Source organism: Xenopus laevis, chromosome 9_10S (genome assembly GCF_017654675.1).
Source record: "Xenopus laevis strain J_2021 chromosome 9_10S, Xenopus_laevis_v10.1, whole genome shotgun sequence".
NCBI classification, from domain to species: domain Eukaryota; kingdom Metazoa; phylum Chordata; class Amphibia; order Anura; family Pipidae; genus Xenopus; species Xenopus laevis.
In genome coordinates this window covers 37,780,654-37,797,881 of record NC_054388.1, presented here as the reverse complement: position 1 = coordinate 37,797,881, position 17,228 = coordinate 37,780,654, and the positions used below count along the sequence as shown (strand labels likewise).

The 17,228-nt window shown below is 39.9% G+C and overlaps 1 protein-coding gene across 1 annotated transcript in view; it reads left to right on the top strand.

The window, feature by feature from the left end:
* Positions 1 to 14,708, top strand: part of necab3.S (N-terminal EF-hand calcium binding protein 3 S homeolog) — a 52,219-nt gene extending 37,511 nt beyond the window's left edge. The window contains exons 9-13 of the mRNA XM_018238465.2: positions 380 to 433; positions 2,272 to 2,384; positions 4,708 to 4,785; positions 12,690 to 12,781; positions 13,293 to 14,708. Of these exons, the coding sequence (XP_018093954.1) occupies positions 380 to 433; positions 2,272 to 2,384; positions 4,708 to 4,785; positions 12,690 to 12,781; positions 13,293 to 13,321 (366 nt within the window). The 3' untranslated portion in view covers positions 13,322 to 14,708. The remainder of the gene's footprint in view (positions 1 to 379; positions 434 to 2,271; positions 2,385 to 4,707; positions 4,786 to 12,689; positions 12,782 to 13,292) is intronic.
* The last annotated feature ends 2,520 nt before the right edge of the window (positions 14,709 to 17,228 follow it).

The following is a 17,228-nucleotide window of genomic DNA, read 5'->3' as shown; positions in this document are numbered from 1 at the left end:
AATGATCTTTCCCCCTTGAGGTGATGAGTGTGACGTCAGCTTGGTGCGTGATTTGAAATTACGATTACTTATTGTGTCACAGGCATGCACCTCTTCTGGCTATGCCTAATTTTGGCCCTGATTAGCAGACATTTGCTGAGAGAAGTTCCAAAAATGTTATGTTTGGTTCCCTTACCCTCTATTCAAGGTGAGGATATGCCACGGATTATTATGGCAGCACAGCCTCTTTCTATCCACAGCTCACTTCCTATAGAGCCTAGTATTTCATTCATCTTGTTTATCACTCTTACAGCCTTGAACTAGGAATTAAAACAGCTATTGCAGCAGGACTAGGAAGGGGTTACAAGGGTGTAAAAAATTGCTATTGTGTTGTTTGCAGAGCCCACAGTTCGAGCCTTTGAAAGGAGATCCATCTATTGATCCTGCAGAGCCTGTAAGTGCTATTATTTTCACCTAATGGCTATTATTCCTTACATTCATACCCACAGTGCATTCAATTAATAAGCATCTTGTTTTTTCACCCTTTGTAATAGCACAACAGTACAGAGTTTCCTCTTTTTTATTTGAATAGAAGTTTTAAAGGAGAACCAAAGTGTTTAATATATCAGAAGCCATCCTCCTGTACCAAGCAGAAGCAAACATAACTTACTACCTGGTGAATCAGGCAAAAAGATTTGCACCATGGCTAATTTAACTAGAGTTCTGGAAAAGAGGCCACCATCTTTATGTAGCACGAGTGGTGACCAACATGTCTAGCTGCTTCACTTTATTGATGGGTATTGCTGACCAGGACTATACACAGTTGAATGCAGTTGAAGATTGGCTTCAACCAAGCATGCTTCTGTTCAGCATTCAGCACCAGGACAGGAAGTAAAATTATCAGATATGGCAGCCACCAAATCTGTGGTATCTAGGGCACAGATGAGAAGGGTCAAGATTCTAAGAGGGTTAGCGATAACCGCACACCTTACATACCCTAAGTTCTTCTCTTGGTGCTCAGTGATAGAGGAGTCAACCTCCTCACATGCGGAGTATAAAGGAATTCACCGGCACACAAGATGCTTGATAAAGTGGCGTGACCCCGAAACAATGCACAACTGCATTAATAAAATTGCAAGGGCTTGCCCTGCTAACGCACGTCTTCTGTGCCGGTGAATTCCTTTATACTCAAGATTCTAGGAGACAGCAACTGACTAGTGAAGTAAGTGAGAGAGCAAGAGCCTTGGAGAACTAAGCGAGAGTGAAACCACCAGGGGAAATGAGAAACCATCAGGGGAACTAAGAACGTGAGAAACCGGCAGGGGCAAGCAGGCATCAGGAAAAGAAAATAGTGAGACATTGAGAAGTGCGTTTTGTGCGGCAGCAGTGTATGTTCTTGCATGATGCTGGGCCAAGTAGTGTTTCCGTGGGTACTAATACAATGTAGCCTAGCTCTGGCTGTGCTACTGTTTTATAATTATGTACAGTGGAGTAGTAATGTATTCAGTTAATTGTATAGTGCTGTTAAAGAAAGGTGCACCTCTGAAGGTGCACTCCAAATAATGGGATAGACAGGGTTGGACTATGGGCCCGGGGCCACCGGGGCTGCTGTCTCAGGGCCCGCCTCCGGCCCTTCACTGCATTCGGCTCACACTGTGTTTTTGCCATGACCAGCCCGAAGAAGGGAGGTTGTGGCAGGAAGAAGAAGCACAGGGTGCAGATCTGGGCCATGGGGCTGTACTCACACAGGCGCATGTAAGCGCCGAACGCAGGAAAAATGCAGCATGTTGCGTCTCAACCTGCGTTCGGCGCCTACATGCTCCTGTGTGAGTACAGCCCCATTGAAAAAAACTGAATGCGTCTACTCCTGCGCTCCCCTGCGGCTGAAGGCATCAAAACAGAACGCAGGGGATCGCAGCTTCAAACGCTCGTCTGTAAGAGCCCTAAGAGTTTTACCAATGCACACTTTTTCAAGGGAAAGTGAGATGAATAAGAATAAAATAACTGCTTTTATTTGCACTGACTTTGATTTCCTTTTTCAGTGTGAGCACTGATTCCTGTTTTATATATGACTTCAGCACTTTAATGGCAGATTATAATGGGAGTGGCAGAAAATCATTACGTGAAGTAGTGGGATGGACTAGAAAACTAATGGCAGCTTTCAGGGGCAGGGGTGTGAGATACTATTTAGCACATTACACTTATTCATGTAAAAACATAATAAAGTATTCCCAATAGAGGAAAAGCAAGTGTTTCTGACATTCTGGCATTATGTGTGTCTCTCTCTTACAGTACATCTTGGTGGCACAGAGACAGCTGCCTGTAGCTGAACATTACTTGGACCAATTCAAATTGTCTCTTGAGAGTTACACAAAAACAACCTCAGTCCAAAACAGCTGCTTACAGTAAGTAACCAACATCATATCTGTTTTCTGTACAACCATAAAGCCAAACTAAAATCAGAGAAATGAACAGTTAATGGGGGCAACAATATTAATGCAGTGTAGTAGTAGGCAGCCCACAAGTATAACTTGAAGAATAAAAGTGCAAGAAACACCTATTTATGTATAGCTTTATGATATGTATTTGTATGAGATACAAGAAAATGTAGGGTACTGCTCAAGCTAGTGCCTTGCCCGTGTAATCCCATGTTAAAATTCCAATGGCAACAGCCCCTGTAATTTTATGGTAAACATCCTTGATCTTAAAGCCACCCTGCTCAAATTTAAAGGCTACAGGTGGGGATAGGTTGCCAGCAACATGAGACTGTGGATTCATGGGTGAGATTTAAACTGCAAAACAATCAAGTAACAACTACATAGCTGATATGGGAATTATTTTTTAAAAAGGGGCAATAATTAGAGATGAAAAAAATCAGGGTGTCTATTATCTGTGCTAGCACAGTAAAAATAAATTATTTATTAGTATTCACATTTAAAAAAGTTTGATACATACTGACCCCACATGGCCCTGTATCAACCTTTTTTTATATGTGAATACTAATAAATAATTTATTTTTACTAAAAATAAGCCTTGGGACATATATCGTTTGATATCATTTTTGTGTGCTGGCTGCCTTTGGAACCGGGGCATGTCCCTCTGGCTGTGTTCAAAGATATATACGGAAATCAGATGCATTTACTCCCGATTATAAAATAATTTATTATCTGCTACTTTGTAAAAAAAAATTATAATTAGCGGCAAACATTCAGCAGTAACGAGTGATGAGTGACGATTTAATGGTGTCAGCTTTTGCTCTAAGAAGGAGCTTTTCAGCTAGATTGGACTCAAGGTTGATGTATGACGCATCACAAGTTAAAACCTCATTAAAAATAAGATTCTCTGAATTTTTTTCAAGTCTTCCAGGAAAGTTCAAGTTAAAAAAAGTTAGAGTTATAGTGTGTATTTATAGCTTTATACTGATAGAAATCTCACTATGAATTATTGATCTGTCTCCTCTGGAGATTCGCAAAATGTCTCAAAAGCCACTCAATGTTATAGGTCTTATGCAAGTGTTGGCATAGTGGCCATTAAAACACTATGCACATAGCGCTTGGGCATACCTACAATTTCATCTACTGGGCGCATGGTGCAGTGCACATCTAGCTCTATACAGTGTCATCCAACCATTTCCATGTAGTGGGCTACCTTTATTTGTGGGATGAAGTATTTCAAAGTGATGATATCATACACGTTCATTTATGGAGTCAATAATCAGTCAGAGACCATAAAAAGTGTTGGAGGCCACATCTTGCCTATAGATCTCCAGTTGGAAAGCCCTAGAATAGTGTAAGAAAGCTTCCTTTCAGCATTGCATTTATGGACTCTTTGGGGCAAATTCACTATGCGCCGAAGCGCCTAACACTAGCGTCAATTCGCTAGCGTTGGGCATTTTCATTACTTGGCAAATTCAGTAACGAACGCTGGCGTAAATTCGCTAGTGTTACTTCGCACCCTTACGCCTGGCGAATTTGCGCAACGGACGTAACTACGCAAATTCACTAACGCGCACATTGTACTGAACGCTACTTTTTACGCTAGACTTCCTTCCCACCTCAGACCAGGCGAAGCGCAATAGAGTAGATAGGGATTTCTTCAAAAAAACTTAACATTTTTTCTAAGTCCCAAAAAACGCTGGCGTTTTTTCTATATTATGGGTGATAGGCTGAAAAAGATCGAAATTTTTTTTGGGGCTCCCCTCCTTCCCCCCTACATTTCCTAACTCATGGCAACTTAACTATACAGTGGGCACATGTGTAGGGCAAAATAAAAATGTTATTTGTTGTTTTGATGGTTTCCCAGGCATTTGTAGTGCTGCTACATATTCCTCCATTGAAATTTGAATTTGGCGCCGTATGCAAATTAACTAGCGTAACTTCGCTTCATTTAGCGAATCAACGCTAGCGCAACTTCACAGCGAAGCGCTGGCGAAACTACGCCTGGCGAAGTGCGGCGAAGTTAAGCCTGGCGCAACTACGAATCTTAGTGAATGTCCCACTTTATATTCTGTTAATTGAATAGACCATGTACCTAGCCCTTGCCAAACATAAGCAATCATAACTCAACACCGGCTGAATCAGACACAAAGTTGTGCATCATGGCCAATTTAGCTAGAATTTCCAGAAAGAACACCATAGCTTGTTTGGCATATAACTCTTTACTATCACTATTTAATTTTGAGGAAGCTTTTATTTGGAGAATAGCTCTACTGTATCTTGTTGTTTGCAGCATTTCTACTCATAGACGTCATTCGGAGTCAGGCTATGTGCTGTATGAAATTTGGGAGGACCAAGAATCATGGAAAAAGTGAGTAGCACACATTTTCTGTCATTCACAGTACATCAAGCTGCTTGTTCATGGAAAGTACTTGTGTCTGTTATAGAGGTGCTGGCTTCACTTTCCAACAGAAATATCTGGTACTGGACAAGGAGCTATCTGGAGAACCTGTAAAGCTATAGACAACCAGTAATCGAAGACTGACAGATCCTGGTTACAAGTGTTCCTTGAATAAGCTCTAAGGAATGCTTTTGCACCCTGTTAGTGTAGTATCACTTGTCTCCTTGGTCATTTTAAATTACCCCATAAGTCTCAATCTAGTTTCCATATGTATATTTCACACATGTTTATTTCATGTAGACACCGCTAAGACAACTGAAGTTAGAGTCAACTACATATATCCATATTGAATAATACCTATCATGGAGACTACATAGTAAATATAATAATCATATATAATATATAAACACACAAGTGACAAATTGTGCATTTACTTTTATTGAAGTTATAAAATGACTCCAAATTATGGATCCCTTTTACATAAAGTCTGTAAATAAACAGTCCTAAAATGGAACAGTGGACATGTTACTTGTTATGAGCTGAAATTTTACATCCCTTTTTTTATAAAAATCTCTGGTGCAGCAGTGTCAAGATTTAATATCCAAAAATAAACCTCTTTCCTCAGGAGGTGCAGGTTGTATATTGTTATGTGGCTTTTGGATCTGCTCGAGCTGACTGACTTCATGCTCACATTCTTTTCCGAGCTTGCTCACTGGAGACTCCTCTTGGCCTTTATTTTTAATGCTCATCTTTATATTACTGTAGACCATCCAAACTCACAAAGGTACAGTATTTTAGCAAGAAAATCACTTTATAGGAATGGCAATCCATTGTAAATAAAGATAATACCATTATTGTGGGGTCAGTAGGTCCACAGATGATGCTGTAGAGATTTAGGGGATACCTTCCTGCCATAGATTATATGGGGATACCTTTAGAGGAACAGAAATGTTTGAATTTGTTTTACCAGACATTTAGTGATAACTTTGAATCATAACTTTTGTTTAATACAGCAGCATTTGGATTGTATTGCTACAATGCTGTTGTACAATGAAAACCCTCCAAATCACCGTTTCACAGATAGAATAGGCATTTGTAGTTCTTAGAAGACTCCGTGGCAAATAGGAATACAATTCTGGGAGAAGCAGAGAAATCAATGCAGTGACACGGAGGGGAGTTATTTGCCTTATCGGTTTTGAGTTGGAAAATGGCCATGCAACAAAATGCCCAATATCACCCTAGGTTCCATTGCCCCTAGGCCTCTTCTATTAGAGGAAGCATAAAACCCATCTGTTGTATGGACATAGGCAAGAAATAATGAAGATTTAGGAAGGCCTGTCCACCTCAAAAAGAGTCCAACTGATACTCATTTATAATGCTATCATGCTTTCCATTGGTGATCTTCCTATCGCTGGCCTCCCCAAACAGGAGCCTGCCTCCCGATTTCTTCATCCTGGGCTGTAAGTTCTAATTGCGCTGTTTCAGAGCAATGCACTGGGATGGGAGATGGCCAGGCTACCGATCTGGCAAAACTGCAGATGTAAGTCAAAACTGATTATGCTAAGTGTTGCATTACCAAGGATTGCATGCCTTAGCCTTTTGTGTTATCACTGACACTGCCCACCAACGTTTTCCTTGGACTTCAATTGCACTTTAGAAGAATACTACAAGGGTCAGTAGGTACAATACTCTTGGTTATTAGACCCAATCTGCAAGTAAAAGAGACACCACTGAAGCAGCCATCCGTTCCCAACCTAATCTGCTTGAACAAAGAGCACTATAATGGAAGCTTAACATATAAAAGTCACAATAAGTGCTAATTGTTGAGAGCCTAACTTTACCTTAAGAAACATGACTGCTATTTTCGTTTGACCTAAGCCTAACAATTCCAACAATCCTCTTGTTATATTTTAAGATCAGAGTCGAAATCGAAACAAATAAGGGGAAAAACTATTTTTTCACTTTGAATTCATACTTCTGACTCATTATTTCCTGCCCTTCTCCGAGTCTAGTCACTGATCCATCACAGCTTTTGATCAGGTAGAACCATGACTCTTCTGACAGATATGTTAAGAATTCATAACACCCCCTGTATTAAGAACAGTATTATTCATTTTTTTTTCAATTTGAAGAGCCATCATTAACTCCCTTTTTCTATACTTAATGGAAATGATGTCTTGTAACACATACTGAGATATCCTCTTGCCATTCCTACATATATGCTAAGGTGTCCAAATCACACTTCTTTATTTAATGGCAATAGGGGAGGTAGGCATTGTGAATACTGCTGGGGACAGAACTGTTCTTTTGACATGAGCTCAGTTGGGCTGAAGTAGAATAATGCATAAGTGCTATCAGGACATCCAAAAATAAATAGAAATGTTTTCTTATGCAACATACCATACAGACTAAGAGGAAACCATGATCATTACAGGAAGCATTTCCCAACCCACTTTAGGCTCACAGTGTCATGCAACACCTCCCTCATCTTGTTCCATTGTCAAGTGATTGAGTCTGGGACATGAAGTTCTTTTCCTTTCCATAGTAAAATGTGCACAGATACACTGGAAAGCAGAGGGGCCTCAGGTCCCAGAATCCATCACTTCATAATAGAACAATGTGAGGGAAGGGTTGACTCACACTGTAAGCCAAAGGTGAGTTTGAAAATGGTTCCTTTAAGTATCAGGGTTTCCTTCCAATCTGTGGAATCATTTAGATCTCTAAAAACAATATAAAAAAAGTTTTATCACCTGAAAACTCTGTTAGGGCAAAAACACATGTAGCGATTGGTCACATTGACTTTTTTTAAAAAACGTGATTGCGGCGACTGATCGCAGCGACTAGACGACAATAAGTTGATGCACAAGCTGCTGTGCCGAATTGCGGGATGTTTGCCTTATAGTGATCAGTTGCTGGAATTCGGGCCAAAAGTCGTGGCGATCAATCACCACATGTGTCGTCACCCTTAAAGTCTATGGGAAAAAACTGGAACTGAATTAGGAGAAAAGTTTTTTCTCCTCCAGCTGAATCTTGTGCATGAGGTTTCATGTGATAAACCTTAACTTTTTCTCACTGAATTGAATCAAGCCCTAAATGAGCTCATGTAAAAAATAAGGGTATATCCACCCTATGAGAGGGTCCATCTCGATATGAGAGACCCTCATGGTGGAATGCTGCAGAAATGGTTTCTCCAAACAATAGTAGCTAAGTTATAAATGAAGAATAGAATCCTAATTTCTATTCAGTGGCATAACTAGATATTACTGGGCCCCACAGCAAATTATTTTTGAGGCCTCCAAAATGTCTCGAGGTTGACCTGTTTTTTCAATATATATTGAAATTATGTATGAATTAGGACCTTATGGGGCCCCGTTGTCTACTGGGTCCCCTGCTGGTTCCTCTGTAGTTACACCCCTGTTCCCATTGCTGGCATCTGACCAGTCCTGAACCTCAAAGTCATCAGCAACGACTTCAACATGATATTTTTATTGCTCAGCTTTTTACTATATGCCATTGTTGCCTTTTAGCAACTTGTGTTATACATCACAAATTAAGCGTGAATGATCCTGGGTCATTGCTTTCAATGGCAGTGGAACTGGTTTTGTTTGCTAATGTACAGAGAGACTTAAAAGGTTACTGCTGTTCAAGAAGAGTTATATGATTCCTTAGTTACATAAAACCCCTATGGAAAAGAAATCTTTTGTAGAAGAATGTGAGCAGAAGGCACATAACAGCTAAGTGCCTTTCATTTAATACTAAAAATAGCCACTTCTACGTTGGCACATCTGTGCTTGGATTTTCTTTATTAATTTGCTCATTGAAATCTTTGGTTATTTGTGTCATTTAGGGGATTTCTTAATTTACCATATTTCACTTTTCTGATATTACCTGTGTTGCTACATTCCTCTCTGTTTCAGTAGTGGTGCACTGAGGGCCAAAAATAAACCACATGCATACCACAACAGTTTCAAGGGAGGGCCAGTATTCCTACCATTTTTGCCACATTCCAAAGGCAAGCAGCCCAGACATACCTCTTTCAAGCCCAGCGCTGATTGGCCGCCTGCTTCGCTGTAGTTAGTAGGTCACTGGGGAATTCCTCACCCAATTCTGCCAACCGGTTCTAAAAGCACTGAATGAGCAGAATGATTATGTATGTGCTAAGGGATTTTACACACAAGAACAGTACTGTAACAAATTTACATTTACTTTTTCCTTCAATTAGGACTCCATCCTCTCAGCAATGTTTGCCCCCCTATATTTAACTGGTTATTTCAGTTTCCAGAGAAAGTCCCTGAAAGCCGTATTCCTACATAGCCAATATCAGACAGAAGTAGAGCAATGTAAATGCTACCAAAATGACAAACAGTGAGACGTTTTGTGAGTTGATAGACCCTCCTGAATACTTACTGAATTCTTTTTTGAAAGTTAAAAAAAAGCTCAATGAAAAGGCCATTAAATGTACATGTACCTTTGATATTCTCTTAATTCCATCCAATTCGTAATTGAAAACCAAGGCTTAAAGATAGCAAGAGATAATTAAACTTTTTTTTATTTACATTTATCATGATTATCTTTGGATGCAATTTATAATTTTGCCATAAGTATTTGAAAGTATTTGATCCCCCATGCTATTTTATAGGGGCCATATTTGTGCAGCAGTAGACTGTTAGCATTAGAAGCGATATACAAAATGATTTGATACCGCCCAGCTCAGAAGCATTGCAAACAGAACAATTCTAAGAGATGACTTTATAATTTGTGGGTAGCGGCAATAAACACCATTTACTTAAAATATTCACAATGTTTAAATTATTCACGCTCACCCTATTTTTTCGGTGACCTGGGTGTATATACCCCAGATCTTACGCTTCTGAGTTTTCAGACTTGAAGCCATAAATGCAAAACAAAAGTCGAAGGGAAGAGTCACACTCACCGAGTTCAACGAGTGGTCCGGGTGCATCGCCCCGAACCCGTAGCTTAGGGGAAGAACTATGGTATGCAGAAAGAGAGTCGGCAAACACTCCGGACACCGTATAAGGTTGAAGTTTATTTCAGTTAGTTAAAGTCAGCATCCTGACGCGCTTCGTATCATAGATAGGTAATCATAGGCATGCCTATTGCATGCTTTGTTAACATGGCCTTCCATATATCTCCTGAGAGAAACTAGGACATCTGCAGCAGTGATGAGTTGCAAGGTGGTGAAATGAGCTCAGATTCCTGGGTCTGCAGAACCCAAAGGTAACTAACTGCAGCAAAATGCCATGCATACGGTATGGGAGGGTTATGCACATCCCTGTTTTTTATAAAATCAAAGTAAAAATCTGTAAAACACAGAATTTAAGTCTAAAGTACACAAATGAAAATATAATGAAAATACAATGAAAAGAACACGGCATGCCACAGATATCAAGATAAAATGATTGCACATGGGGATATTTTTATACATAAATGACCTTCTGTTAGGAGAAGCTGGTTGATGTATTTTGATTTTACATGCTTGACTCACGCATTCTTTATATTACATTTCTTTCATATCACCATTCATGAATAAGGTCCTGCAAATCATACGACAAATGTAGTTTCTTGTCATCAAGTTCATATTTTCTGCAATCCAGAAGGGCAAGTGCCTATGGCAAGAGCTTTGGAAAGGGGGGGGGCGCCTATTTAGAAATAAATGTTCTTTATTTGAAGATTTTTAAAGCCCTGAGCCTGCTGCTGGATATGGTCTGCCAAATCCAGGGATAGGGCAATTGAGGAATACCTCTCTCCAATCAACTGGTGCGTACAATTAGACTTTTGTGCGTGTGCCAGTTGAATAGGAGGGGGGCACTTTGAAGGTGGCTGTGCCTAGGGCAGCACCATGTGCACTGCCTGTCACTGAAAAAAAATGAGTCCCATTTAAGAATTGCATATGGGGCAAAAGGCAATTCTCAGACTTCTATTACCATGTTTTTTATCCAAAATGCAGCATTTTCTCCCCAGATTTCCGTGCACTGATTTGCGTGCAAGTTTTCATATTAGAGATGGAAAATCAACATGTGTAGCATTAAAAATGCCATTACTTACACTATTCATCAGGACAGGTGCTGTAACGCTCCAAACAAGTACTTACTTTACCGGGGAAAAAAACTTCTCCAATAATTTACCATTTTCATAAACACTTTGTGAACATTTTCCATAGACATCCAATGTGATAACGTTTCTCCCAGAACAAAACATTTAGCAGCTTCTTTAATGAATTAACTGCATTAACATATTTTAAGATTCACAATTTAACTATGCCGCATCACCCCATCCTCACCAGTGTAAAATCTGTATGCTGGTTGGCTATTTAGCAATTCATTTAAATGCATATTACATTGCTTGCGGGAAACCAGTATAGTCTGCAGCATTGACCTTTATTGTCCATGAGCCATGCATGAGTGTATCCAGATTTAAAGTTAGGAGATGACAGCCCTACTCACAGTTTTATTGTTTAGTGGGGGCTTTGTAGTTCTTTATTTGCAGTTGAAAGGTAGTGTAACTAACAGTGTCTTAATATCATTTGATTGTTCTAGGGCAGGCGGACCCCAGTTGTAGAGCAACACAAGCATTAAAATGTCCCTTGTGGTGCCAAATAAGGACATCGATTGGCTATTTGAAAGACCCTATTTGGACTGTCAACCAACAGGAGGCTCTGTTTGGCACTACATCTGGTTTTATACAACCAAAATTTGCCTCCAAGCCAGGAATTAAAAAATAAGCACCTGCTTTGAGGCCACTGAGAGCAACATCCAAGGGGTTGGTGAGCAACATGTAGCTCACTTGCCACTGGTTGGGGATCACTGATCTAGGGTATTGTCAGTACAATGCAAACAGTCTTGGTTGATGGGAGGTCATATGAGTTCAGGATAACCCCATGACTGTACGTAAGCTTTGTGCTTATTATGTCAGAAATGGAGTGTTCTATGGAAGCTATTTTTAATTAGTAGAGCACAAACTGTGAACAAAATGCCACCTCATTTTAACACTAAAATTTTCATGTATTGTGGTATTACAACTCCCTAAAGGGGTCATTTATAAACACTAGGCAAATTCACACCTGGGAAGTAAACCATGGCAACCAATGAAATGTTTGCTTTTGTTGTTTAACTTGCAGCTGGCTGAAGAAAAAAAGCTGACCATGATTTGTTGCTATGGGTCACTGCCCATGTGCAGATTTGCCTAGTGTTTATAAACCAACTTGCCCGAGTTGTCACACTGGTATGCTGAGAATTGCAATTAAGCAATAACTGGTGGCTGAAGGTGGCCCTACATGTGCCAATAGAACTGATGAATCTGCTTCTCCAGACCTATTAAGCAGCTTATTGTCCTGCGTATGGTGCCTTACTGACAGGTTGCCTAAAGTGGCGAAATTGTGCAGATATCTATCAGGCTGGTTAGAAAATCGGCAACAAATTTACCAGACACTCAATGGGAAGTGCCAAGTGAACCCGGATGAACCCCTATGCATTTATTGAGTCAAGTGATGTTCAACCCTCTTTACTTGCTACTGAGTGTCTGGTAAATTTGTTGCAGACTATTGGGAGAAGTGCCGACCTCTCCAACCAGCAACTAGCGGCTGTATTTCATGTAAGGCAGGGGGAAAGAGGTAGATTGGTCTCTAAGATAGAAAATCCATCAGATGAGGACCACTTAGTCACAATGAATAGGTCCCTTCCTGACAGATCTCCAATAAGATCATTTGCTCAGGAACCAAAAAATTCAATCAGCCCAATTTGGCACAGCGTGTTGGCGGCCAAATAGGATATACCCACCTTAAGATTAGTACTGTTCATAACTGGGAGACACCATATCACATAAATGATTTTTTTTAAATCTTTCTTCATTTCCAGTCATCTCCAGTCTGCCCAGAGCAAGACCTTCCAGAGAGTCGTCATTGATTGCTTGGAGAACCCAGAACAGCTCAGGACCATGCAGTTTCCAGGTGAAAATTTTACTTGTCCCATGTAGCCATTCACAATTACATTTCCTATTAGGTCATATTCTCTTTATTGACTAGGAATTAATATTTCTTCAGTTAGTAACAAGCATTTCTGTATACCTCATTTGGTCCTTATTAAGCCTCAAATATCTATTGTTTTGAGGGACAAAGGGAAGAGGAGTGCAGAGATAAAGGGAGGAGAAGGGAAATTAGGCAGAAAGAAGGCAGAACATATGATTGAAGAGGGAGAGAATATCCTTAGTTCTGAGGAATATAAAGTGTCTCATGGGAACAAGAGACTGAAACAGGAAGAGAAGGAAAAGGGAAGAGAGAGTATTTGCAATGATTAGGTCGGTGATGAGATGGAGATATGGAGAGGATGAATGTAAGGGGGAAACGAGGAAGGCAAAAGAGTTCAGGCTGGAAGACAAAGAGAAATGGGAATAGAAAATAAATCATGTCACATAACTGTATTATTATTACTACTCACAACTATATTTTTTTTTGTTTACAGCCTCATGGTGGAATTTGAGCCCAAATTGACCCCCTGCCTCTGATACAGGGGGGCTACAAGAATCACCTACTCTTGACAAGACTTGATTGTGCTGTTCAGATCTTGTGATTTTTTTCAGAGCTTTCCAGAAAGCAGCGATCCCCTTCCAAACTCTTTTCTCTGAACTTATAAATAAACAGAATGAATGGTAGACATCTCATTTGTGCAGTTGGCCTTTATTGTCCCAGTATCTTCCAAATGGACTTGAAAGCTGATGAAGTTTATCTACTATTATGTCACTTTATGACACAAAAAAGCTACGTGATTGTTTATCCAGCAAGAAGCTGCCTTTTGATTGTGGTTCCCTTTGAAGATAAGCTTGACTGACTTTAAGCCTGAACTATAAAACCTCTGTACTCGTCTGCTTCATGTCATGCTACGGCACAACATTACTTCTTATTTGAACAAAATTAGATTTACATTGAATGTTGTAATTGTTTTTTTTGTTACAGGAACAGTTCTGGTTGGAGGGCCCAAGTTACTGAGCCCAACCCAGACATCATATTTCTAAAGTCCTCGATTGTGCTCTATAAACTCAACTGCATCCTCATCTTATTTACTGCAAGTTTAACAAATGGCTTCCAGTTAGTAGTGGTGTCTACTCATCCCGGTTCCGAAGAGAAACTGATCATTTTGGCCACTTTTAAGAAACAGTAAAGTGTATTTTTTGTGTGAAAGTACGACTACATATAAAGATATATACCTTGGCTTTTAGCCAGCACTGCCCCCCCCCAGAACCTGTAACTCAACAGGAATGTGTAGTGTATTGAATTACAATTAGATGGTTATATCTATCTCTATCTGTATAAATATTAGCATTATTAAGTGTGCACTGTAGGGGTCACTGGAGTGCAATGAGGTCTTGAGGACTATATTTATATACTGTTGGCCATGCTGAGATTCCTTTTTGAACTACAACTGGAGGTAGATCCACCATCAGGAATCACAGGGCCCTTTAATACTAAGTCAGCAGGGCCCACTCATTGGTCAGCTGGGCAGAGTGGCCTGCCAGTAGGATGGGACCCCAATGTAAAAAATAGATCTATGGATGCATTACCATGCCCCTGATCCAGCCAAACAATGTTCCCTCTAAGTTGTGCACACGCACACATGAGGCGCATACAACAAATTGTGGTGTGCACAAAGAATATTGCTTGAAAACACCAGCTTTTCCGTTTGTTCTGACCTGAACACATTTAAATTTTGTTTTTAAAGTATGTTTTTGTGCTCATAGCCAAGAAGGTATTTGAGGAAACATTGCACCCAGCCACACCCCATTATACCAAATCCCGCCTACAGTTTCAAAGTAATGCTGAGTCCTCTGTCAAAAGACACACATCATCTCTTTCCTTCTATTGTGTACACATGGGCTTCTGTATCAGACTTCCTGCCTTCAGCTTAAACCTTCAGGGCATGGTCTTGAGCATGCTCAGTTTGCTCTCTCTCTCTCTCTCCCTCCCTTTCCTCCCCTCCCTGCTGTAATCTGAGCCCAGAGCTATGAGTGAGCAGACTCAGGCAGGAAGTGATGTCACACCAAGCTAATATGGCAGCTGTTATACTAAACAAACAGAGAACTTCTAGAGCTGTTTACTTAGGTATGGTAAAGCATTCTACTAAATAAATATAGTCTTATAGCTTGCACTATTGCGGCTAATCTATTGGCAAAAAACTGCTTCAGTAGCTTTTCTTCTCCTTTAACTACAACTGGAGAGCTGCAAGTATATTTGCAAGGATGCTAGGACTTGTAGCTGTATTGCAGGAGGTGCTAGGAATTGTAATGGGAACAGCTGTTTTATTATGGGTGTTATGACTGCATGTAACCCCATCTTTACAGGGAACTAGGCAGGGTTGCTTAGAAAACCCACTCATTTCTTTTTATACAATTCTTAGAAAGAATCTGATGCAGGTATTATATGATGAAGGAGATCTTCGTGTCATGGACATCATTTAATTGCACTGTAATTATTCAATAGGTGTAATATTTCAGTGTAGTCTATACAGAATACTGTATTACTTATGCATAAAAAGAGTCCATCTTTTTCAGTTTCAGTGAGTATCCCATGACAGTTACGCCAATGCAGTTTATTTATAGTACAGGTATGGTATCCATTATCTGGAAAATCGTAATCCAGAAAGATCAGAATTACAGAAAGGCCATCTCCCATAGACTCGATTTCAACCAAATAATGCAAATTTTTCAAAATATTTTCCCTTTTCTCTGTAGTAATAAAACAGTAGCTTGCACTTGATCCAAACTAAGATATAATTAATCCTTATTGGAAGCAAAACCAGCCTATTGGGTTTATTTACATGATTTTCTAGTAGACTTAGGGTATGAAGATCCAAATTATGGAAAGATCCATTATCCAGAAAGCCCCAGGTCCCAAGCATTCTGGACAACAGGTCCCATACCTGTATAACTGTATATCACTGAATGTCACAGCAGGCTATTTCTAATTAAAATTACTTGTTTACATAAGCCGTATATTAAAAAAAAGAAACCGTTCCATCATCCCTGTGCTTCAAGAATTTCGGCTTTCAGTTTCCAGCTGATACAAATGATGGGTTAAAAAAAAAAAATGATAGACTTATGGATGTATCCCTCTTTGGAAACAAAAGACTTTCGACTGGGTCACCAGAGTCATGAATTTTTCCATCGGAAAAGGGCTCTTTTTGTTCACACCACTGAAGCCTGCTGTATTCGTTAGCAGTGCGTTTTTAATATGAATATGACACAAAAGCAGAGGATATACAATCTCTATGGTTGTGATAATGTGTGTAAAAAATGCTTTATTAGGTAATGGAAAACTACAGTGTAATTGAAGCATGCTTTAAACCCTGGGAATGTTAAACGATACTATTATAGTTTGCCTTTTAATGCCATTGTCTCCAGTACTCATCTCTGCATTGCTTTTATAGGAAAACCTGAACTCGAGAAATGATATTCATTAGTTTAATGGAATTGCTGTCATTCATACGCTGAAACTGATTATATGAGAGCATGCTGTGCTGCTATAGTGTATTACTTCTGCAACATTTCATTATAATTAAATCCATCATCTTGTCACAATGCCTGTGTGTTCTGTTCCTTCCCGATATCCATTGGTTTCTTGGCTCTGGCTTGCTATAAGGAGCACACCTTCTTGGTGAGTACCAACTGATCTCTATTAGTCACCGGCTGACTCACTGAACTCTCATGCCATTATTAGACCATGGAAGCATATCAGTGTTATGGAATGATGTTTATCTATCACTATGTGCATATTTATTCATCTATGACTAGGAGCTGCCATGCTTCTTCATATGGGTGGAGACTTCTCCTAAGACTGCTGTTATAAACTGTGCAATTGTTACCCCTGTCCATAGAGAATGACCAAGCTGGAGAGATTTTCCTTTAGGGATACTGTCATGGGAAAAAAAAACATTTTTCAAAATGAAGCAGTTAATAGTGCTGCTCCAGCAGATTTCTGCACTGAAATCCATTTCTCAAAAGAGCAGATTTTTTCATATTCAGTTTTGAAATCTGACACGGGGCTAGACATATTGTCAATTTCCCAGCTGCCCCAACTCATGTGAATTGTGCTCTGATAAACTTTAATCACTCTTTACTGCTGTACTGCAAGTTGGAGTGATATCACCCCCTCCCTTTCCCCCCCCCCCCCAGCAGCCAAACAAAAGAACAATGGGAAGGTAACCAGATAGCTCCCTAACACAAGATAACAGCTGCCTGGTAGATCTAAAGCTGGCCATAGACGCAAAGATCTGATTTTCGGAACGTGTGTGGAGAGTCCCGACATTTTTCGTCCGGCGGAGATCGGTCGTTTGGTCAATCGGACAGGTTAGAAAATTTCTGTCGGCTGCCGATAATATCTCTGTGTGTATTGCGATCGTACGATT